Here is a 26,244-nt window from a genome sequence, read left to right on the forward strand (position 1 = left end):
CAGAAACAACCTTGTAATTTTTTTCTGCGCTCCAAGTTTATTAAAATCTTTTCTGTAGGTACATGACCAGAACTACACACAATACCCAAAATTCAGTTTCAACATCTTATAAAACTTCATAATACACCAACTCCTATACTCAATGCCCTAATTTACGAAGGCCAATGTGCCAAAAGCTCTCTTTATGACCCTATCTGCCCTATGATACTACTCCAGGAATTATGGATCTGTATTCCCAGATCCTGTTGACAGAAGCCCACGCTATTTGTACACTAGATGGAGGCTAGTAAACATTCTTTACGAAAATCTAAACATATAGAAAGACCTTAAATATTTTTAATATCCTTGTTTAAAAGGTGTCAAAAAATTGTGACAAGTGCTATTACTTTTATTTCAACAAAGGTAACAAGAAGGTATTTGCACGCCTTCAGATCAAATGATCACTTAATTTGTGCTCTTTAACCACATTGATGTAGTGTGCAATTCCAGTAGATTTTTAAAAATGACAAAGTTCACAAGGAATTTAATAAATAAAAAACATATCAAAGGTACAGTGTTATAAATCAATTCACAAAATAGTTTTGTTATCAAACATCATTTAAGGGTCCTAACCCTAATTCACATGGAAAGATTCGATTTACCAACTTGGATATTTATGATACAAATATTTCAATATAGGATCACAGTATTAAATGGAGTACTGTACACAGTCAATATAATAGAGAATCACTCTTCAAGTGCACTCTGTAGTCTAGATTTGGTCAACTGTAACAATCTCTTTTTTTTTAACCAAAATAAAAGATTCTAGTGCTGCTACAGCAATATATTATATTCATAATATAATCACCTCTACAATTAAAATAAAAAGGCAACTGTATTTAGAATTGATTCATACAGTATGCTGTGTGCAAATACTCTTAGGAATAGACAATGCCAAAAGCAGATCTATGAAATTAAAACTCATGGAACTGTAGAGGGAAACTTCCAACACTAGACGTACGCTGGTTTAATGGACAAAATTCTAAATCTGCATTAAATCATACTATTTTCTATTACAGGATGGGAGGAAGGGGAAGGGTGAATTATGGAAAAATGAAGTCTCCTACTATGATAGAAAATTGAAGCAAAGCTCATTTGCAGTCCCGTATCCCGAATTTTCTGTTGCATGATCTTCCACCTTAATTTCAAAACAAGTTTGTCAGTCAGCTGTGAGAACTGCACATGAAGTAAACAAGCACTTAGTGCCCGTGTGGTGCCAGTGCTCTAGCAAACTGTGTCACTTCTTCCTTCATTGTCCTTTGTGCACATGCTGCACAGAAGGTTAGTCACAGCACTGCAAAGCGAGTTTCTCAGTAAAATACATACAAATTCCACACGATCTTCACTCCATCTTGGACATTTCATATTTGATTGTCATTATTTCCTAATTTGAAAAGAGAACAACGTGTTTATGTCACTACTAAAATTTGCTTTCTCATCTGTAATCACAAGCACGTAACAGCAAGAGTAATCTTCCCCCCTCGCTACCATTCAGGGCCCCAAACTGTCCTTCCAGGTGAGGAGACACTTCACCAGTGAGCCTGTTGGGGTCATCTATTGAATCCGATGCGCCTTGTGTGGCCTCCTGTATATCGGTGAGACCCAACGTAGATTGGAAGACTGCTTCACCGAGCACCGATGCTCTGTCTGCCAGAAAAAGCAGGATCTCCAGGTGGCCACTCATTTTAATTCCACTTTCCAGTCCGACATGTCATTCCTTGGCCTCCTCTACTGTCGCAATGAGGCCACACTCAGGTTGGAGGAGCAACACCTTATATCTTGTCTGGGCAGCCTCCAACCTGATGGCATAAACATCGATTTCTTGAACTTCCAGTAATGCCCTCCCCCTCACCATTCCCCATCCCCCTTTTCCCTCTCACCGTATCTCCTTGCCAGCCCATTGCCTCCCTCTGGTGCTCCTCTTCCTCCTCTTCTTCAGCCCTGTATCACTCTCACCAATCTGCTTCCCAGCTCCTTACCTCATCCCTCCCCATTTCACCTATCACCTTGTGTTTCTCCCTTCCCTCCCCACACCTACTCTGACTCATCTTTCTCCCTCTCTAGTTCTGCTGAAGGGTCTTAGCCTGAAACATTGGCAATACCCTTTTCCATTGATGCTGCCTGGCCTGCCGAGTTCCTCCAGCATTTTGTGCGTTGCTTGGATTTCCAGCATCTGCAGATTCTCTCATTTGAGAATAACTCTGGAATCCTGATGCACATCAATCAGCCAAAAAAATTTAACCAGGTTCTTGGTTCTATGCAGAACATTTCCTCGACCAAAAGATATCAGGGCAGAATTAGACCATTTGGCTCATCAAGTGTGCTCTGCAATTTCATCATGGCTGATCCAATTTCCTCTCAGGCCCAGTCTCTTGTCTCCGTGTACCCCTTCATGCCCTGACCAATCAAGAATCTATCAACCAAATATAAAGACTTGGCCTCACAGCTGCCTGTGGCAAAGAATTCCACAGATTCACTGCTCTCTGGCTAAAGAAATTCCTCATCTCTGTTCTAAAAGACACTCCTGTATTCTGAGGCTATGGTTTTAGACTCTCCCACCGGAGGAAACATCATCTCCATATCCACTTTATCAAGGGCTTTCACCATGCGATGGGTTTCAATGAGGTCACTTCTCATTCTTCTGAATTCTAGTGAATCCAGGCCCAGAGCCATCAAACGCTCTATATGACAAGCTGTTCAATCCTGGAATCATTTACATGAACCTCCTTTGAACCCTCTCCAGGTTCAGCACATTCTTTCTAAGGGGCCTCAAGACTACTCAATAATACTCTTAAGTGAAGCTTCAGCAGTGCTTTATAAAGTCTCCACATTACTTGCTTTCATATTCTACAAGCAAAGGAAAATACTTGTCCTACACTATACACACTCAGTGCAGTGAATGGTTTGCAGAAAAGATTGCCAAGTATGGTGCAACCTGATGTATTGCAGCAGCAAGCTCAAATGACTTGGGTATTGACGCACAGTAATTACCAAGACAAGCTGCAGCTGAGCATTTGCCATCTATTGCACTGTGCAGATAAACAAACACCTATGACAATATAGCCAACTTAATGACAAAGCAGGTGAGACAAGGCTCTAAAACTGGCTGAGTTGAATCAGATTTAGTGAATCCTCCAGGTGGTGCATACTTACTTCATCTGAATCCAGTAACAAAGGAAGAGCACTGAAAGAGCAAAAAGTTCTATTAGCTATCGCCAATAACCCTGTTACAAACATACTCAATGAAAATGAGAAAACAGTAAAATTCTGATAATCTGCCAAGTGTCTTCAGAAATCCTGAGAGTTCCACATCTCATTCACAGGTGCAAATTCCCTTTGCTCCCCTGAAACTTACCCTGGCCCAGTTTCTGCATTGTCTTTAAACTCATGAGATAATTTGTTATAATAATACATAGCATTTAAAACAATATAGAGAATTTAACTATGTTGGGAGGATGGGATACTGGATTAGCAGTACATCTCAAATGGATTGCAACTAAACAGCAAGCACTTATTGGAAGAATTTTGCCTTTAATGCTTAGTTAAATTTAGTACAAAGAAAAATACATAAAAGTATATAAGTGAATTTGTGCATTGAAATGAACTGTAAGAGGAAACTGGTCTTCTTTTGCTTGTAACACCCGAGTTGGTCTTCTGATAAGCAACAGAAAATCCAAAGATCAAACTGAATCCAGGGAGCGGTCATGAAGAATCAAATTAACAATTAAACTGTTCATTCAATATGCTTATAGAATTACAATAAATAATTCAGTTCAATAAAACATGATATCTTGGTCGCAATTTCACTTTTGTTTAGTTAATGCATTAAGAATGAGCAGATGAGGCATAGGAACTGTTTATGGCTGTCACCAGGAAATTGCAGTGCATGGTACACTGAGGCAAAGTACAAAATGTTTAATAGAGCACAAACATTCAAAAGATTATATTACAGATAATAAACTGCAGAGATAATAAAATGCTGATACTTACACATCTGTTATAGAAGGGATGTTGTCTTCTACCCACTTTAAATCTTCATCCTTATTATGCATTAAAAATAAATCGTGAAGTCAATAGAAAGCAAAAAGTGCTAGAAATCTGAAATTAAACTTAGAAAATGCTCGAAATAAACAGTGCATTAAAGAGCATTTGTGGAGAGGGAAACAGTTACCAATTCAGCTCGCTGACCTTTCAAAAGTACAAAATAAGCATGTTTTAAATTGCAGAGCAGGGAAAGGAGTGGAGAGAATAAAAGGATCATCTGAGTTAAGAGTGGAGACAAAGAAAGTCAGAGGCAGTGGTGATTTGATTAATTGTTTGCTGAGCTATTTGGAGGTCTAACTAGAGAGAAGAATAAAAAAAAAATTACTGAAACTACAAAGATACAATTGCTGGAAATCCGACAAAGTGCTGGAAATATCCAGCAAGTCAAACAAGGATCATGGAAAGAAAAGTTGATTAAATGTTGCAGGTTGCTGGCCTTATCTGGACTCAACTGTTCTAACACAAACTGTAACCACAAGTCATCTTAAATCAGGGGCTCCGAGTCTTTTTAAATCCCATGGACCTCAGGTTGAGAACCCCTGCATTATTTAATTCAACGTCAAGTCCAATAACCTGCCTCCACCAAAGATGAGGTGATGTTCCTCAAGCTTACATTGGGCTTCATTCAAACAGAAACACACTTCCATATTAAACCTACAACATCATTTCAGATGTCACTTTCTCCACTGAAACTGCTTGGCTTGCTGGTTATTTCCAGCATTCCTTTATTGTAGATTTCTAACAAGTGTAGTGTTCTATATTCTCAGTTCCAGCATCAGTTCTTTGCTCACTTATCTCCTATTTATAGCTCCTCCAGATAATGTACTGGTTAGGCACAGGAGTACATTCAGCAGGAGACTCATTCCATCAAGATGCAACACTGAGCATCATAGGAAGTCATTCCTGCCTGCGGCCATCAAACTTTACAACTCCTCCCTCGGAGTGTCAGAGGCCCTGAGCCAATAGGCTGGTCCTGGACTTATTTCCACTTGACATAATTTACCTATTATTTATTTATGGTTTTATATTGCTATATTTCTGCACTATTCTTGGTTGGTGCAACTGTAACGAAACCCAATTTCCCTTGGGATCAATAAAGTATGTCTGTCTGTAGATCAACAGCAAGTAACAGGACTATCTCCTCTCCGCTAAACTCAATTCGTCATTGGGTTTGCCTTCATCTTCACCCTATCACCAACATGCCATTTGTTCTGAAGACACCTTTGTTATTTAAAGCATTTAATCTTTCTGTGGAAGCCGTGTTTGGGTTATGGTCAGAGGTAACGGGTGCTTTGGAATATCCAATGACGGGAGGGTGTTTTCATGTTGTGTGCCTGGTCCAGGTTGATCTGGGTCTTTTGTTCGGTGGGAGATGAGGAGAGAAGATGCTGAAGCGGGGCCATGACCAGCCGAAGGCCAGGGAGATAAAGGGAAACTGTGAGCTCCAACTTGTGCACATGAGACTGTTTCATTAAAATGGGCCCTTTTCCTTCCTTCACTAACCCTGTCGTCTAATTATAAAGCTAAATTGTTCAATTGTTGGCGGTGTATTGCCTGTTGTTGTGTGGTACTAGGGTAATAAATCACGCAGCATCTGCACAAACGGAGGGGGTTAAGAGTGGACTCACATCTCAATCTCACCTGTTTGGCAGGGCCAGGGATTGCCCTCCCTAGAGTCCCTAGCCAACAGAACCTGAGGGTTACACACTTAATTCATAAAAATACAAATTAAGAATTTTATTGGTATAGATAGATACTTCATTGATCCCAAAGGAAAGTACAGTGTCACAGTAGAATTACAAGTGCACAGATGTACAAATATTAGAAGCAAGAATAAAAAACATTACCTCAGTCTAACAGAAGGGGGTCATCACCTCCCTGGTTATAGGTTGACTCATTATAGAGCATTATGGCCAAGGGTGAGAATGACAGTAAATCTGAATAATCAGCAGACACATTTCTTCCCTTAAAGCAGGGTTTCTTAATCTTTAGGTCATGAGCCCCAGTATGGGAACCCCTGCCTTTCCTCTCAATTTGTTGATCTATTTTAAGTCTATTTCTGTATGGATGATTCACGTACTTCCCTCCTCTCAAATCTTCGCTTGCAAGATCTCCCCTTAAACCATCATTATAACATGACCCAATCTATCATCATGCCCAAACTATTCATCACCAACATTTTTAAAAGCAAGGTCAGTAATAAGCAAACTGAATGCTATGTTCTGAAAAATTTGAATTTTAAATCCTGAAGATTGTTTAGACCTTTGTTGCAGGGCACTTTGAAAAATCAGTGGGGAAGTTGAAAGAAAAATCCTTCCTTGAGCACACATAATACAATTAAAATTCTGAATATGCCTCAGAGATATTGTACATAGATCAGACTAAAATTAACAAAGCCAGATTTCAAGATTTTAAGGTGCACTTAATTGAGCAGAGTTAGAGATTGGGAAGATTTGGAACAGAATTCAAGATCTTTGTTCCTGCATGGCTGAACATCAGTGGATAAGTGAAGTGGCACAAAAGACTAGATACTTTTACTACAGGAATTAGCATACATGAAAGGATGTGTAGAGCTGAAGTAGGTTAAATATTTGTAATAATTTAAACTTGAAAGAAATGAGATGCAGACAAGTATTGCGTCCATAATGAAAAATACTCACCAAATTTGAAGATGGTGTTGTTAATCCATTAGCCCCCGTTTTGGTTGCTCGTATCTTTATTCCATCAGCTAAACCATTCAGTACACAACAATAATTATCAATAAACAAAGTAATTACTTGTGTCACTGTTTAAAAAAGGACAAAATATAGACAAGCCAGTTTATATTTGAATACTGTCAAAAAGCAGTCAACTTGCACATCCTCAAAATCCACTGAGATAGTTAATTTCTATACAATAATTTTTGCAACAAACCAGTTTGAGAGCAACCCTGACTAATATTTTAGAAACAGTTTGCAGAATTGTGTCATGTAAAGAATGGAGGCCATAATTGGCAACAATTAAAACAGTTTCTGGTCACTGAGCACATGGAATAAAAAACGATATTCAAAGTATAGATATATACTTACCCAAGTTTTCTGCAATCAGTTCATTCACTTCATCATCTGGGTCATCAATAAGAGGGGTAAATGCATATCTGAAGTTAAACAAAAGGAAAAGCCAAAGTCAGAAAATACAAGTAGAAAAGTTAGATGTAAAAAAAGTTGCCTGAAAATAGTATGTTCACATGTCTGCCAGCAGCTTCAACACTGCAAAGTTACAGTACTGGGGTGAGCACAGGCATTCACCTTTATAAGGTGTGACCACTGAAACTAGCAAGATAGAAATGAAAGTTTGCAACCTTACACCATGTTACTGTGGTTATTGCATCAAAAATAGGAACTTAATGTGTCTCATTCTCCAAAGCCCAAATTATTATCATCTGATTTTTAAATGATTACAGAAGGTAATTTAAATAAGGTTTCTGTTAAAGACATGACTTTCAAGCACAGCTTGGAAGTGATATTCTTGTCAAGCTTCTTCCACTGTGAAATCTCAAACATGCATAAATAGTACTCATTTTCAAATATAAAAACTAATGAATTATGCACTGAAAGTTTATAACACCCATGAATTAACTAACACAGAAATCTGAAGGTAGTTTATAAATGAATTCAATCACCAAAACTAACGGTGCTGTGATAAAAATCAATTTATTAATTAAAGCCAATTGCCAGAGTTCTATTAATATTGGCAGGCAAGTTATTAAAGAAATTTAGTTTAGATAGTTTTGATTGAAACCAGGCAGAGGAGTAACTATGAATGTACATTGCAACAGGAAGACTTTGGAGCACAGATGCAAAGTTTGTAGAAAGCAGTGCTACAGGTAGACAATAGTGAAACAGATGTTGTTTTGCACAGTAGCCTTCGGTCAGGGTAATGAGAGTAAGAGATGGGACCCTTGCAAATTTCAATTGACGTACCATGGAGAGCACTTGCACCAGATGCATCACTGTTTGCTATGGAGGAGGCAGTGCACACAGGATTGGATAGAGCTGCAGAAAGGTATAAACCTAGCCAGCTCTATCATGAACACTAGCTTCCTTATCATCCAGGACACCCTCAAAAGACTGTGCCTCAAAAAAGTGTCATCCATCATTAAGGACCTCCATCATCCAGGATGCCCCTCTTCTCACTGCTACCGTCAAGGTACAAGAGTTGAAGACGCACTAAATGTTTCAGGAGCAGCTTCCTCCCCTCTGCTATCAGATTTCTTAATTGATAATGAGCCTATGAGCACTATCCCTATTTCCCCCCTCACTTTTTGCACTACATTTAACACGTGTATCATAATTTATTGTTTATGTATTGCAATGTACTGATGCCGCAAAACAACAAATATTACAATGCATGTCAGAGGTATACCTGATTCTGTTAATGCTGTAGTTGTACAGTTGTTAGTGATGCTGTACTTGGAGTACCTGTACAATTTCAGTCACGACTATAAACAGTGTTTATAAAAGATTTATGAAGATGTCGCCAGGACTACAGGACTTGAGTTATCGGAAGAGGATGGCCAGCCTAGGTCTTTATTCCTTGGAATGCAAGAGAATGATGGGGCGATCTTACGTTAAGAGTTTAAAATCACAAGAAGCATATATAAAGTGGATGCTAAATTTTTACCCAAGATAGGAATCCAAAATTAAGGGACAAAGATTTAGGTGAAAGCAGTGAGATTTAAAAGTGACCCAAGGAGCAGGTTTTTCAAGCAGAGGATGGTGAGTATATGGATTGAGCTGCCAGTGGAAGTGGTTGAGGCAGGTACAGGCAATTGGATAAATACATTGGAAGGGTGTGGGCTGAATGCAGGGTGTAGGTAATTGGGACAAGCAGGTAGGTACTGTGTTCGGTATAGACTGATTGGACCAAAGAGCCTGTATACCTTAAGTGTTTGCCCTTCCTCTATGCCCGAGCTAACAACAAAAGAATGAACAGGATAACCGGATTCCGTCACATCTTTCCCAGCTGTCATTTAAACATGAGAAAAAGATTTATTTCCTATGCAGGGAGTGCTGTAAAAATTTTAAGAACGTACTTGCTACTGATGGTGTACAAAGATTCACTGAACTGGTGGGACAATGTTTTTGATATAGTGAAATCCTCATTGATTTTGGTAGGCAGAGAAAAAAAGATGTCCCTGGCTGGAATCAACAACTAAGAAGGCCATTTAAGATTAAAGTGAGAATTTCTTCACTCAGAAGGTGGCAAATTCCCAAGGGCTACAGAGTGTCAGTCACTGACGTAGAGATTGATATTAGAGGAATCAGATTTGAAGACAGAGCCACAAAATAGCATTGAAGTAGATTGGATCAGATAATTTCTTGAATGACGGAAGACTCAACTGCTAGGAGACCTACTTCTACTCCTATTTCACATGTTCTTAGAACAAACTGGCTGCCTACAACTAGACACAGGCAACAGAACTAAGGGAAGGCAAGTCGGAGGAGAAATAAAAATTTCACATATTTATGAAAATTATTAAAAAGTGCTTACCTCTGATTGTTCGCTGATGGTCTCCAGAGGAACATTATAACTAATAGAATGACAGAGAAGAGCAATCTCCAGAAAGCATCATCAACCCATAGTTCCATCCAATCCTGTTAATGTTATAATGCAGTTAAAATTTGCTATATTCCAGAACCGAAAGGAGGTTTGAACGTCTGTGGATGTTTGCTAAGCAACAAATTTTAGTAAATAAAGTAGATCACTGCCGATGTGATTTTAATGCTGCCACTGCAATTTGAATTTTTGCAAAATGTTCAGCATCTAATGCAGACTTTAAAGTTCTAAAGTATGTTTGCACTGTAAAGCTCCCTTTGAAATCAGACCAGCCACCATGACCTGGAGAGAGAATCCACCTGTCTCACACTGACAGGGGAGGTGACCATCACACACCCCAGTTACAGTTAGGGTGACCCACAAATACACAAGCAAATAACTGTATAACCCAAGCTAAAATGTAACAATAAGTGAACCTGAACTTCCCGCCATAATTCCATAAAAGCATTTTAACACAAGAATAACAAACAGTACTGATCATTAGAAATGCAGGGACAGGCAGTCAATGACGTCACCCCCTGACAACTCTCTGAGCATCATAGTATATTATTTTTCAAGATCCTGCAAATTGAAAAATTGGCTAATTAGATTGTTTTAAGACTACAGCTTTACTATGGAATTCATGACAAATTAGGGGCACCAGATGTATTTTCACACTGCCAGTTCTTAAGGAGAGATGTTTATGTATATTTTGGGAGTAGTGCCAATCGGGGAAAAGTGTTACAATTTTGAAGACCAAAGGAATTATGATCAAATATTAATGCTATTTAACACAGTGGGACTAAGCAGCACAGCATTTTTTCAGGATTATTAACAGTCACTCCATTAAGACCACCAACTACACTGGGAATCAAGATCAGTTTGATTATGTATTGTAAACCCTGTAACATTTTGAAACTGCAATTGATAAAGACTCAGAACACAGCATTTCTAAAAGGCTAACAGCCAGCCCACAGCAAAAAGAATTAATGAAACATTTTAGCAACTTACTGCCTGACATGGCGTCAACCTGAACTTCTTTGTTGTCCATATCATAAACCCAACTGATGCTGTAAATCAAAGACACGCATTAACAAAGGAAAATTAGTCTATTCATTTCAATAACTCGGATGTACTAAAAGTGACTTACCTATTATTGCCAAAATTAATGTATTGGTAAAATGTCTGTATAGTGAAAGTTTCACTGTATTTTTCCTTAATTTTAATGTTTTCATTGTTTGAGCCAGGCTGACAAATATGTAGCAAAAATTAAGGAGAACATTTTCAAATTTCAAATTAAGAGATTTTTAAAAAGCAATATAATCACTATATACAAGATGGAAACGTACGTAAATCTATACCACCATTCACTAAAACCAATTTCACAGATGAGCAATATTTTACTTGGGCACCTAATACGTGGTTCTTAAGGTTGTCACAGGTGGGGTGATAGTGGAGATAAGCTCCCACTACCGAGAAAGTGCTCTAAATGGCATGTGTTACTAACAGCCTCTGACGATCAAGTTTAACTCTTGGCGTTCACGCATGGCTTAGCTACTAGGCCCGGCGGAACTGTTTCAACTGACAAGAGAAGGGTCAAAGGGAGACCACTGGCGTCTCAAAACCAGTTGCTTCAGGGAGGTGGGGCTCGTAAGCCTTGGACGGCAGCCCGCCTAGAAGGAAAACTCTGATTTTAAACCTCCACTGCCTGGCGGCCATGGGAAAGGCTTCGGGAGTAAAACCCGAGGAAGAAATCTGGAGCCGGGGTCTCTAAGGCAGTTTGATGTTGCTTACAACTTCACTGTGACAAGCTCTGCAATGACGCTAGTGCCAAGCTGTATTGTCATTTGCTCTTCCCTTGGACAATATCAGTGACATGGAGGAGGGGAACCAGCTGTTTCTTCAAATCTTCCCTCCAGGCTTGTACCCTGGAGAGGACACAAGTCTGCCAGAGGTACAAATCCAAGATCCCCTGGGATCGACAACTGCCTACTACCTAACACTTGAATGGAAACACAGAAGCCATCAAGGCCAAGAGCCAAAGTCCTGCCTAGTTTAATAGTCAAGAATTCTCACTCTGATCCTAATCTTTGGTCTCCAATATCATTCCAACAAAACCCAAAGGAAGCTTGAGGAACAACATCCTAACAGCTACAAAAGCACCTTACAGCCTTTAATATTCAATTCTAGATTTAATTCCAGTGCACCTGCACGAGCAAAACTCTCTTGTTCTGATGTAATGTAATCCAACTAGAATATCAAATCAGATTTGCTCTCTCCATGGAAGCTGCCTGATCTGCTGGAGTTCCAACAACTGCTTTGTTCTAACTTTCACGTTTTCTTTCTTTTCCTTTTTAACTGCTCTCATTAAAACCCATTGTTATGAGTACAAGCTTAGTCTCAATCCAATCACAGACATTCCACTGCTCTGAGCACCCCTCCTCATCTGCAATTTAAAACACTTTTGTAGCTCTGGTGAAATATTTTGACCTAGAAAACATGGAACTTTGTACTTCTTGGCAGCCATGTCTTAGTGAAGACAAAGAGATCACAAAAATTTTTCACTTCCAATCTTCCAGCAAAGTTTTTGGTTGACTGAGGAAAAACATGCTTCAAAACAAACATCTTGTAGCGGTGTGCTACACGCAGCGCTAAAATTACGACACGGAGTCGGTAACTGCAGTCGAAGGAAAAAACTTTATTCGAAAACTTCAGCCTCACTTTTAAGCCTCTGTCAACCGGCCCCCCATGGCGCAGAGGCTCCAAAGCTCTGTGCTCGCAAACCCCCGTAGGCTATCTAATTGTGAGTCGGTTCGGATACGCTAGGAAATGGGTCGCCACAATCTCTAATTTAGTGGAACGCTCATGGTTCATCAGGCAACAGAGATCCCTGTCTTTCGATATGCTTCTGAGTTCTAGAACATCTGTGGCTGGTAGATCAAGGCACTGGAAAGAGAACAGCGATGCTATCTCCGCAAAATCCTAAATATCCACTAGAGGGATAGAGAAACAACAGCTGTCTCTCCCAGGCCAATATCTCCAGCATGGAGAGCCAAGTTGCTTCCCATTGGGCAGGTCACATCATTTACATGTTCATTCGTAGACTCTCAAAACAAACACTTTTCCAAACTCCATGAATAGGAAGGGATTACGAAGAGGAGAGAGAAAATGATTCAGGTTTGTGTTCAAAGTCTCTGATAAAACAGCAAAGACTCCACTGACTTCTGGAAATCCTTGGGCCATCACACTTAGAGCAGAAACATTCAGGATGTATTGAAAACCTCACTTCAATTCACCTGGAGCACAGAGAAGTCGTGAACAAACAGCTAAAGCAGTATACAATTTCATCAACTGCCCAAATCTCTCCCATAAGGCTCCTCCCACCCCATTTGTAATTCCCACATTGGTCTTATCAGTTACCCCAGTATCAGAGTGGAAGCCATTCTCAATTCCGAAAGACCATACAGGGAGGAAAATATTTTGCACAACTTTTTAATATTAAAATGCATGACATTTATTGCTATAAAGATAAATAAAGGAAAGTGCGGTAGGAAAGTTAGGTAATAACTCTGAGCAGCTTGTGTCTGATATCACTGTACATGAATTCATGTAAGGAATTAATTTATAAACATGCCTGAAGCTTTAACACAGGAGTTTGACCTCTATGGATTGAGAGATTAGAACTTGCCTGAATATGGCTTGTGTCCAATAGCAAAATATTTCAAACTGCCATTATAAACCCAATAACTATCAGTACTCTAAAATGGCTCTGCTTTTTATAATGTGACAACATTGTGGAAGTTTACTAATCTAATTCTCTTCATTTTTGCAAGTGGATAATTGTATGTTTGGTTACATACTTGGACCATACGACATTCAACAGAATCAAGTACAGTTTGACCTTCTATAATCCGACACCATTGCACCTGAGGAGTGCCTGATTAGTGAAAATGCCGAATTACAGGATCACATTAAGCAATAGCTAACTGCCTCATCGTACTTTTAAAATATCATGTAAATCAGTAAAAGTTAGATAACAATTAAACAGAAATATTACATGAGTAGAAAGTGAAATTTTAATAAAATAATATACTGCGCAGGCACAGATAAAATAAAGGGTACAGGTAAATGTACAGGAATTAATTTACACACAGTTGAGCACTGTTTCTAAAATGAGACATTTAATATACCTTCAGGCAAAGTTACTTGTCTGCAAGTGTGGGGTTTCTGCGCTGGGCTCTTCCCTTTTCACTCGCAGCTACTGAGGGAATCCTCGCTAGTTTCTTTTCCTCCACTAAGAAATATGCTTAAATTCAGTGGGTCGCCACATCTGATCTGAGGTTGTAGGTAGAAGAGAAAGGAGCACCGGCCGGCAGGCGAGAAGGCGGACTGACCCAGTGCGCGCCAGTTCTCCCGCCATTGGTGGGTGCACACAAATGATACTAATAAATGCAGGAAATCAAGCAGGAATCGCCTGTCTGTGCTTACAAGAGCGTGCCAACACATGAACAGATCTAACGCAACCAAAACAACGCGCAGCAGATTGGTACGGTGGCCCGGGAAATTTGAAATTACAGTTGCGTGGAAAATTTTAAATCAGTGTTGGATTATCGAAGGAACTGGATTACAGGTAGTCGGATTAGTGAAGGTCGACCTGTATTTTTCATTCAAAAGAATTATGCACACCTGTGTAAGAAACCACAGGCAAACTTTGTGGAAAAACCCTGCCTTATGGTGTTTGCTAAAGATAATTTTGCATCTTATTAAGTTGCATTATATTTTACTTTTGGTTACTAAAAATAAAAATTGAAATTGTATTGCTGTCTTATAATACAATTTAAATAACCTGCTTTGCAATCAGTTTAATTAGTGAGCAGTCAGATGCTGGTGTGGTATAGGTAGGACTTGTGAATCTGATATTACACTGAAGCTGCTATTTATAAAGGATATTCACCAATACAAGCCTATATCAAGCAAAGCCAAGGGGTATATTGATCAAGAGTTGAGATCAGATTTCCTTTCCTGTTAAATATTAAAGGAGTCCAGTTAGAGGAAGACAGCAAACAAGATAAAAGCAGCTAATTACATGCAAACTGATTGATATGGCAAATCAGATCTTACTAAGGGAAAAATAAAATGAATAGCAACAAAGAGAACAGAATAGAAAAGCAGCAGCTTAAAATGAAGGTTAAATACAAAATTGTTGCACAAATAATGTTGCTGTCTAGCTACTATAAAGGTCACCAGGTCTGAAAACAATTATACAGTTACTGAACATGAATTTTCAGCCTATGTTCTCTTATACAGAATTTTTCAGCTGAAGATCTGTATCTTTCGAGAAAACGTAGGGAACTTGAGAAGGATATGAACCAGACAAAACAGGAATCGATTAATGCTAAAAATATATCAGCAACCAAGACTGGAACACTTCTTCGATCCTGCAGTGTTAGAGAGGAAAAAAAATTACTTTTTCTGAAAACTAGTTTCACTGGTATGAAAAAGTAACAATTAATATCAATCTAAATGTTGGACTACTTACAAATCCTTGTAGACCAAATTAAGATTTTAGGTTAAAAGATAGAGAATCTGGAATTAAATTTCTGCATATACCCGGGTAAGAAATCAGCAGACAGGCAGCTGCACAACTTCCATAAAAACTTCCAGTAACAGCTCTTTCCCAGTCTCCTTTCCCTTCAGGAGAGGCAACGTATACAAGAGCTGTGGCATGTAATATACCACCCTGATAAGTGACATCTGGGTCCCAACTATCCCACCAAGAATCATCTTATGAAACCATCATGTGTTGGTGTTTCAGTGGAATAAAGGAAATTACAATGGCACGAGAGGGGAACTGGCCAAGGTTAATGGAAAGAGACACCAGCAGGAAGGACAGCAAAGCAGCAATGGCTGGAATTTCTGTGAAAAATGAGGGAAGTGCAAGACAGATATATTCCAAATAAAAAGAAATTTTTGAATGGAATAAGGACACCACCGTGGCTGACAAGTGAAGCCAGAGCAAGGAAGCCAAAGCTAGTGGGAAGATAGAGGATTGGGAAGCTTTTTTAAAAACTTGCAGAAGGAAACTAAGAAGGTCATTAGGAAGGAAAAGATGAATTATGAAAGGAAGCTAGGAACTAATATCAAAGAAGATGATAAAAGCTTTAAGCATATAAGGGTAAAAGAGAGTTGAGGGTAGATATAGGACCAATAGAAAAATGGCGCTGGAAATATTGAAATGAGAGACGCAGAGATGGCAGAGGAACCGAATGCGTATTTTGCAACAATCTTCACAGTGGAAGACATCTGCAGAATACAGGACATTCAAGAGTGTCAGGGAAGTAAAGAATGTGCAGTGAAAATTACGACTGAGAAAGTGCTCAGGAATCTTAATGGTCTGAAGGTGGATAAATCTCCTGGACATGATGGAAGTAGATGGGAGAGATTGTGGAGGCATTAACAATGATCTTTCAAGAATCGATAGATTCTGGCGTTGTACCAGATGAGTGGAAAATTGCAAATGTTACTCTGCTATTTAAGAAGGGTGGGAGGCAGCAGAAAGGAAACTATAGACCAATTAACCTGACATCAGTGGTTGGGAAGTTGTTGGAATCAATTGTTAGAGATGAACTTACGGAGTACCTGGAGGCATATAACAAAATAGGAAACCATTCTGGCTTTGGCCTGAAAGGAAAATCCTGCCCGACTAACCTTCTGCAATTTTTTTGTAGGAAATTACAAGCAGGATAGACAAAGGAGATGCAGTAGATGTGGTGTACTTAGATTTTCATAAGATCTTTGACAAGGTACCGCACATGAGGCTGCTTGGCTAGGTAAGAGCCCATGGAACTACAGGGAAGTTACTAGTGTGGGTGGAGCATTGGCTGATTGGCAGAAAACAGAGGGTGGGAATAAAGTGATCCTATTCTGGCTGACTGCACTTTACCAGTGGAGTTCCACAGGGGTCGGTGTTGGAACTGCTGCTTTTTAAAAAAAAATTATTTACAGTGTATGTCGATGATATGGACTATAGCATTAATGGATTCGTGGCTAAATTTGTTGATGATACAAAGATAGGTGGAGGAGTGGATAGTGTTGAGGAAACAGAGTGCCTGCAGAGAGACTTTGATAGTTTAGGGGAATGGGCAAAGAAGTGGCAAATGAAATACGATGTTGCAAAGTGTATGGTCATGCACTGCGGTGGAAGAAATAAACAGGCAGACTTCTTTATATGGAGAAAAGAATTCAAAATGCAAAGGGACTTAGGGAGTCCTTGTGCAGAATACCCTAAACAAAGGTTAACCTTCAGGTTGAGTCTGTGGTGAAGGGGAATGCAATGTTGGTATTCATTTCTAGAGGTATAGAATATAAGAGCAGGGGTGAGATGTTGCGGTTCAAGAAGGTACTCATGAGACCACACTCGAGAACTGTGTGTGCAGATTTGGACATATTTTAAAAGATATACCGACATTGGAGAGGGTTAAGAGAAAATTCGTGACAATGATTCCAGGAATGAAGGGTTACTGTACAAGAAACATCTGGCAGCTCTTGGGCTGTATCCCCTGGAATTCATGAGAATGATGGGGGGGGGGGGGGGGAGAGAGGGTGGAATCTGATAAAAACATTCCAAACATTAAAAGGCCCGAACAGATTATTTCTCATGGTAGGGAAGTCTAGAACAAATGGGCATGACTTCAGGATTGAAGGACGTCCATTTAGAACAGATATGCAGAGAAATTACTTTAGTCAGAGGGTGGTAAATCTGTGGAATTTGTTGACATGAGCAGCTGTGGATGCTAAGTCATTGGGAGCATTTAAGGCAAGATAGATAGGTTCTTGATTATCCAGGGCATCATAGGGTATGGGGAGAAGGCAGGGGAGTGGGGATAACTGGAAGAATTGGATCAGCCCATGATTGAAAGCTGGAGCAGACTCGATGGGCCAAATGGCCTGCTTCTGCTCGTATATCTTACGGTCTTAAGTCTGACTTAAATTCCTATAATAGTATCCAATTGTTAAAATTGTGTTTTCACAAATGTAAGCCCATTCTATGCAAATCACGACTTGAACTTGTAGCAATCGTAAATTTAGATTTTACTATTTTCAACCTTTATGTTCTCAAACGAATTCATTTAACATTTCTATTCTGCTTAACATCATTTAGTACCCCCGAGGCCAATTCCAAAGCTGAAGATGCAAATTCCACTAATAATTTATTCATATTCTTGCTGTGAATCAGTTTGGTTCTTGGAGGCTTTTAATTTTTTAAATTGCTATCATCAAGACTAAAAAATGGACAAAAGATGTGGCACATTCTTCCTCTGATAGAAGGCCTGCTAACCTAATTAGGCAGTTTAGCATTCTGTTTAGTTTATTGATGCACTAAATACCACAGACCCACGTAAACAAGAGAAGTCAGAACGAGCATAAACAAAAATTCTGCAAACCCTTTAAGTGAAAGGTTTTGAAATTAGATTTTACTTTACCCCAGTAATTCTCAAAACTCCTTCAACAGCTGCAAAAGCCAGGTAGAGGCCTCCCAAGCCGATCACTCTGTGCATTACTGTGCCTAATCGAGGCCTGTAAACAGATAGAGGAGGTGCGCATTTACTTTATTTTTAGGTAATGTGAATATACGAAATTGAACAATGGGCCTCTTCATTTCTGCACTGTTCAAGATCATGCTGATTTTTTCTTGAGAGCTCAGGTGCAAAACTGCACTAATCCAAAATCTCCACGCACTGCAACTCCTCTACTGTTGAAATTGGTTTACAGTGAACACCATTTCCCTGACTCTATAGTCATCTCTGGCGCATATGAACAGTGAAGACACCCAAGTTAGACAAGGTTTATTAACAGCTTTGATTTAAAACTATAATTCCTAGCAAACTGAAACTCCCTGAGACCTGCATGTCAGTACATCCTTCTACAGATGGATCCCTGGGTTCCTGATCGAGAGAACACAAACAGCAAGGTTAGACATCTACAACTCTATCACAATTATTCTAAACACTGATCACCCCCTACTCTACAGTACACAACCAATTGCATAGCCAGACTGTGCTCCAAGTTCATTGACAAGTTTGTAGATGATACGTCTAAAGTTGGCTGCATCTTGAAAAACAATGGTGTATAGGAAGGAGATGGAGAGCTTGGTAAAATATAACCTCTTCATCATTAACAGCAAAACAAAGAGCTGATCATTGACTTCAGGAAGGCTGCTGGTGCGCATACTCCTGTTTACATCAATGGTGCAGAGCTTGATGGGTTCCATCTCTTACATCACCTATAGCTTGTACTGGTCCAGCCACATAGATGCCACAGTCAAAGCTCACCACATCTCCACCTCCTCAGGACGTTAAAGAAGTTAGGCATATTCCTGATGTCCCTTACCAGTCTTTAAATCAATGTATCAAAGAAAGCATCCGATTTGCCAACTATTCTGCCCGTGACCACAAGCTGAGAGTTATGGACATCACTGGAACCTGCTTCCCCTTCATGGACTGTCTGTACTTTGCTGCCTCAGTATAACAGCCAGCATCCACCCTGACACACTATCTTTTCCCCTCTCCCATTAGACACAAGATACAGAAGCCTGAAAGCACATAGCACCAGGCTCAAGATCAGCTTCTACCCCGCTGTAATAAGACTATTAAATAGTTTCCTAGTACAAAAAAATTAGACTCTTGACCTTGCAATCTATGATCTTACATTTTATTGCTTACCTGCAGTGCAATCTGTAGCTATTACACTTTACACTGCGTTATTGTTTTATCTTTTTTTTTAAAAAGACCTCAGTGCATTGTGTAATGGTTAGATCTGTACCAACAGAATACAAGACAAGTCTTCACTATCACGGTACATGTGGCAATAATAAAGCAACACCAGATAGGAGGAAACAGTGTGATCTGAACCTGATGTATCTGTAGCTATATAAGTCAACCTACAGCTAAAGTAGTAGAAAAAAACATAACTGTACAGACAGGATTCAAGCTGGAAGTTCTAGATACAACCCAGTAACAATGCATATACTGGCAATAGTTCCAATCACTACAGAAAGAAATTTCTCAAGGATGGTAGAAATTTTCACATAAAACTGAACAAGTTACTCAAAGAGCAAACACGAGGAAATCTGCAGATGCTGGAAATTCAAACAACACACACAAAATGCTGGTGGGACACAGCAGGCCAGGCAGCATCTAGAAGGAGAAGCACCGTTGACGTTTCAGGCAGAGACCCTTCGACGACAGTGCTTCGCCTTATAGATGCTGCCCGGCCTGCTGTGTTCCACCAGCATTTTGTGTGTGTGTTGTTTGAAGTTACTCAAGGACAGACAAAGTTAACTTAGAAATTTGGAGGAGAAAAATGAAGGAAAATGAAGGATTGATACAGTTTTCATGAGTGTATGATTCTTGCAGCTTAAGGATCAACAAAAATGAAAAATCCCAAGGGACTCAGGAAAGATATTTATTAAATTGCAATAGCTCCAGAAGACAACTTGTTCGGTATGATGAGTTGGGCCAAAGGGTCTGTTTCTAAGTTGTACAATCCCATGATTCAATTATTAAATTGGAGAGAAAATATTCCCTTGGGTGGGGAACACAAGAGTATAATCTTAAAATTAGAGCTGGGCCTTTTAAGACTGAAAAATAAGGGCATTTTCCCTCACTGTGATAATGGCAATCTAGAACACCATACACAAAAATGAAGTGAAATCGATGCCAGTTTAAACATCCAAAACCATCTGATAGATCTTTCTAAGAATACCGTGCTCCAAATAAAAGGTTGAGTAAATACTCACTTAACTATTCCATATCCCAAGCTTACAATGATCACAAGGAGCCGAGCCAATGTTCTTTTCAAAGCAGAAATAAGTTCTGCAAAGACCAGAAGACCTTGCACTGTAAGAAAAAAAACAGGCATCTTAAACTTTCCTTACCAAATTATTGTGGACATTTAAAAATAGTTTACTCAAAAATATAGGCTTTATGCCATAAACATACCATAGCACCGTGAAGTAGGGATACAGTAACTGGACGTCAGGTTCAGCATAATAAACAAGAGGAAATATTCAGAAGGAAGAGAGATACTTTCAAACACCACCTACTGATACATAGACCAGCAAGCCTCAAGGTGTAGTTAATTTGCTAATTTGTGACAAACTTTTCAAGGAACGTTGATTCTTCCATTATGATATGTGAATAAAAAACCAGGAGCAAGTAAATCCCACAACAAATTAATTTTATAACATTTGTTCTACTAGATCAGACTGACCTCCAACTCAAATGTAATTTTAAAAAATGAGCACTATTTCTGCAGTGAGTCACAAGCTTTACAAAGTCTTGGTGTGCTCTTGTGCGGTGTTTTAACAATTAAGAGATGTCATGGAATACAAATTCAATTTCAATGAAAGCAGCAAGGAATGAATGAATGAATGAATGTGGTAACCTTGATGAACCGTACCTATTGAATAACGTGCTCAGCGCTCATGTTCTGAGTGTAATACACATCTCATTTTAACAGAACTTGAATGGCATAGAATTTCATTAATGTAAGATGTGAATTAAACTGGAGTTTAGACACAGAAAACAATACTTGCAATTTTTCTTGCAAAATGGAAATGCAATCAGCATATTTAATTACATCTCAGAATTTTAGATGGACATATTCACTATTGATGAAACTGAGAATCAAAGAGCTCCAGAAAATCAGAAACCTTTGTAAAGATTAGTTTCTTTTATCCACCTACACTCATTGCTAAAAGCGAAACTTAGATAAACCTTTCCCGTTTAAGATGAAAAAACGGCTTACGTCAATATAATTTTTCTGTTGAATATCAAATAACAAAGATGCATTTGAGACTGTTCAGTTTGAATGCATCACATTTCAAGAACAGATTCAAACTGGATGATTATTTTATTTGTTTATGCTTTCAAGTTGTTAACATCTTCTCTTTAACACCTAATATGACATCAAACCACTTTCATTTATGAAGCAGATCATGAACTAAACATACCAGATGTTCCACGAATATTTGTGTTCTGATATTCTGCATAGAATACAGCTTTTTCCAGCATTCCAAGAAAAATCACTCCAGCTATCCAGAACTGGATCCTCAACAAATCTTTCCAATAACACGCAGACCAGAAAAGCCAAAAGATTCCGTAAATTATGTATATGATGCACAATACCATATAAAACTGTGGGGGGAAATTAAAAATCAGAATAATTGACTAAGAACACAAGGCAAAAATTTAAACACAAACACCAAATTAAACATAATATAGGGAAGAGCTTAGCAACCAAAGGAAGGGACTTATGTGAAAGCAAATACCATGCTTTCATTATTCGGAAAAAAATAGTGAAGGAGGAGATTGCATTTCTGACTCCTGTAAAAGTAAATCTATTGCATCAGCAAGTAAGAATTGGGTTTGCTTGGGATCAAGTGGCACTTAGTGAGGGAAAGACACAAGGAAATAGATGGCCAATACCACAGCTTCATTGAGATAATGGCCGATAAACATTGAGAGGAATTCAATGCATGTGTGGAAAGCTTGGAGGTTGAGGTTTCTTAATGGTTCAGGCATCAGAATTATGTTTGTCTACAATAACAGGCAGAAATGTTATTTTGTTCTTCAAGGATATCACAATGTCCAAACTGACACTCAGCAAAACAAGCCAAAATCCACATTTACAAAATAATCTTACAAAATGGCATTTTATGCAAGAAATTTATGATAATTACTTAATACACAAAAGAACCGGAAGCATGGAATGTCTGTACATGCAGTAATTACCAGCACAACAGATACTTCATACTTACAATCATCAATGGAAATTCAGTTGCCGAGATGAATCCATGAGAACCTTGCATCGATACCATTACTGCAAAGGATAATTCAATTATTGAACACTGAATATGCAAAATGATTTGAACCTCAAACTACAAAATTTAAGTCAAAGTAACTAACTAAATAGGATCATTTTGAGATCAGATATGTTGATAGGGAAAATACAGAAAGTGATCATTTAACTCATCACCCAGAATCCTGAGCAAATTTTACATCGAGATTTGTTAACATTTCAGTCATTGGCAATGATGAGGAGAAGCTCAAAATGAGAATATGACCTGATTTTCTTTAAATGAGTAATAAATACTGGGTAGGGTAATGGATTGAATTATTGCCGATAATCCAGTTCAAACCTTTGTATCTTGTACATGTCCCTCAGTTACCAAACAGTGCTTTGGGTTAATATTTCATTCCAAAAAAAAAACCAAACAACCCAGGAAAATTAGCCAAAAATCAAGCTTCAAATTGCAAGGGAAAGGTAAGGGAGAGGACAAACAAGGTTTGTGCTGGGATGGGAATGATATAATGAAATGTGATCATGATGTTAGTTGAAGGAGAGTGGTAAAGACAAGTGAATAACAAATGATGTTTATAGATGAGGTTATATAGGAGGAAATGAATAAGATATGATGTTATTAGGAGAGAAGCAAAAGAAAAAGCAACACAAGGTTGGAAATATCAGACTGGAATGGCTGATTTCTTAATACAATATCAGGGTGCAGAGGAGATTTACAAGGATGTTGCCTGGTTTGGGGAGTATGCCTTACAAGAACAGGTTGCGTGAACTTGGCCTTTTCTCCTTGGAACTACGGAGGATGAGAGGTGACCTGACAGAGGTATATAAGATGAGAGGCATCGATCATGTGGATAGTCAGAGGCTTTTTCCCCCAGGGCTGAAATAGCCAACATGAGAGGGCACAGTTTTAAGGTGCTTAGAAGTAGGTACAGAGGAGATATCGGGGTAAATGTAAAAAAAAATACAGAGAGTGGTGAGTGCGTGGAATGGGCTGCTGGTGATGGTGGTGGAGGCAGATACAATAAGGTCTCTTAAGAGGCTCCTGGATAGGTACATGCAGCTTAGAAAATAGAGGGCTATGGGTAACCCTAGGTAATTTCTTAAGTACGTACATGTTGGGTGCAGCATTGTGGGCCGAAGGGCCTGTATTGTGCTGTAGGTTTTCTATGTAACACCAGTGAGAAAATAAAGGGCAGAGTAGGAGCGCAATGATGAGTTCCAGTATTGGTTTCTATTCCTAGCCTTAGATTTCCACAGCTTCTTTGACTTTCTCATGTCCTGCTTCTTGCAGGAATTCCATTCAATTTCGTCAGTTTCTATAACATCTGCTTTTACAATGCAACATTCTAATTGCTTTGATTTTTGGATCCCCCCCCCCCCCCCCAATCAACTATGGCTTTCACTCAACTATAGTTATCAGAATCCTCAACCACAGCTGTTTGACTTTTCACTTTTCAGCATTCACCCAATCTCCTACAGACCAGAAGGACTGTATTCACCTTGACATCATCATCCACAAACTCCAGCATGACAAGTCGATAGCATCACCAGGTAAGATCATTTTGAAGGGATAATTATCTCCAGAATGTTCCGTTTTATCTCCACAAACCTCGACACTGCTTCACATAACACCTTCCAATGCAACAGCAGACATACAATATCTCCAGTACTTAACTTTGATGAAATGCCATTGCCTTGTTTCATGATGCATATCTCCTCTTACTTTGATTTCATATTTAATTCCCCCAGTTTTTAGCAGTTGATTTCTTTTTATTTCCTTGACAATAACTTTTAATCCTTCAGCCAGATTGGTTCTAAAGTTACAAACACACAATAAGCTTAATAAACAGGCAAAACTTTTAGGTAGCCAGGCACAAGGTACAAAATTTGGTTCATAGTTTAATGTATTGTAAATGTACAAATGTAAGTGGCTTCTGCTATTCAATAAAAAGAGAATCCATGAAACGTGATTTTTAAAAAATTAATTTGTTTGGCAAGCTGTTAAAAAGGCATGATTTAATTCTTGATAGTTGCCCCAAAGACTGAGAATGGCTTTAAGAGGTTAAAAAAAAAAAACATTATAAAAGGAGAAAAGGTAGTTCTGGGGGCAGGAATTAATGACAAGCACATATACAATATATAGATTATTATAATCTATAATAATTATTAACTAATTATTAACTATAATAATCATTAACTTATTACAACTGGTAAGAGTTTAAGAAAAAGTTTGTCAATACTTTGCAGTTTCCTGGTTTTCTGTATTAATTGCTCAAAATATGGTCTGATCTTCACCCAAGTCACAATAATAGACAAACACAATCTGCCCTAACTAATAACACAGACAATTATACTTTTCATGTCTTTATTGAACACATTGTTTAAGCATTCATGGGACAGGCTGGAAAAAGTAGGTGAACCCTTGTATTTAATTACTGGTAGAATCTCCGTTAGTAGCAATAACCTTCTCTGAACATTTCCTGTAGTTGCTGATCAGACTTAGTGAGGAGGAATTTTAGATCATTCCTCCAAACAAAACTGTTTCAGTTCATCAACATTTCTGGGATACCTTGCATGAACAGCCCTCTTCAGATCATGCCACAGTATCTCAATTGAGTTAAGGTCTGGATCTGACTTGACTATTCCAAAACACAAATTTTCTCTTTAGACCATTCTGTTGTTGATTTACTCATGTTTTGGATCATTGCCTTGTTGCACCATCCAACTTCTATTAAGCTTCTGGTGACTATCACTACCCTGACATTCTCCTGTAAAATGTCTTGATACAATTTTGAATTCATTGCTCCCTCAACAATTGCTAGCTGTCCACCAGGCCATGAGGCAGCAAAGCAGTGGCAAACCATGATGCTCCTTCCGCAATGCTTCACAGTTGAGAGGAGATTTTGGTGTTGGTGTGCAATGTCCTTTTCCCTCGAAACACAGTAGTGTACATTTCTGCCAAAAAGGTTCCCCTTGGTCTCATCTGTCCACAGCACATTGCCCCAGAAGCATTCTGGAACATCCAGGTAGTCTTTTACAAACTTGAGATGTACAGAAATGTTTTCTTTTTGGAGAGCACTGGTTTCTTCCATGGTGTCCTTCTATTAAGATGATTCTTGTTCAGGGTTTTTCTTATAGTGGACCCAATCTTCCTTCTTTCTTTTTTGAGAAGAAGAGGTTCCATCAATAACCTGACTTAGTGTGTCTTTTTTAATTAAATATACAGGGCAGGGCACCTCTGGAACCCTCCAATTTGATCTCATTGATTGGAACACCCAAGGCTTTTGTAGAAGGCATTACCCCAGAGGTTCATATTTTTTTGGACCTGGACTGTTATTGTTTAAATGGTGTACTCAGTATTGACCATAAATAGTACAATTCTTGTGATATCAGTTTAGGCCGATTATGTTTCTCTATTATTGTGACTTAGATGAAGATCAGACCACATTTTGAGTAACTAATGCAGAGAACCAGATATTTGCAAAAGGTTCAAAAACTTTTTCTTTACTGGTGGGGCTCTGAAAACCTGTGCCAACCAACTGGTGGAGTGTTCAAAGACACCTTCAATCTCTCACTGCTACAGTCAGAGGTTCTCATCTGCTTCAAAAAAGCAGACAAGTGCCTATGAAGAGCAGGGAGACCTGTCTCAACAACTATCACACAGTGGCACTCATCTCCTGTGATGAAATTCTTTGAGGGGTTGGTCATGGCTAGAATCAA

General features: G+C 38.8%; 1 protein-coding gene across 6 annotated transcripts in view; it reads right to left on the reverse strand.

The window, feature by feature from the left end:
• Nucleotides 1-506: 506 nt before the first annotated feature.
• tmem87b (transmembrane protein 87B) overlaps nt 507-26,244 on the reverse strand; it is an 82,479-nt gene continuing 56,741 nt past the window's right edge. For all 6 annotated transcript variants that reach the window (XM_059982878.1, XM_059982880.1, XM_059982881.1 and 3 more), the window contains 13 exons: nt 22,481-22,542; nt 21,674-21,857; nt 20,459-20,558; nt 18,144-18,237; nt 15,023-15,098; nt 10,811-10,915; nt 10,672-10,730; nt 9,616-9,719; nt 7,152-7,219; nt 6,744-6,811; nt 4,030-4,079; nt 3,193-3,223; nt 507-1,423 (listed from right to left, as the gene is read on the reverse strand). In XM_059982878.1, the coding sequence (XP_059838861.1) occupies nt 1,382-1,423; nt 3,193-3,223; nt 4,030-4,079; nt 6,744-6,811; nt 7,152-7,219; nt 9,616-9,719; nt 10,672-10,730; nt 10,811-10,915; nt 15,023-15,098; nt 18,144-18,237; nt 20,459-20,558; nt 21,674-21,857; nt 22,481-22,542 (1,043 nt within the window). In that variant the 3' untranslated portion in view covers nt 507-1,381. The remainder of the gene's footprint in view (nt 1,424-3,192; nt 3,224-4,029; nt 4,080-6,743; nt 6,812-7,151; nt 7,220-9,615; nt 9,720-10,671; nt 10,731-10,810; nt 10,916-15,022; nt 15,099-18,143; nt 18,238-20,458; nt 20,559-21,673; nt 21,858-22,480; nt 22,543-26,244) is intronic.

This window comes from Hypanus sabinus, chromosome 10, assembly GCF_030144855.1.
Source record: "Hypanus sabinus isolate sHypSab1 chromosome 10, sHypSab1.hap1, whole genome shotgun sequence".
NCBI classification, from domain to species: domain Eukaryota; kingdom Metazoa; phylum Chordata; class Chondrichthyes; order Myliobatiformes; family Dasyatidae; genus Hypanus; species Hypanus sabinus.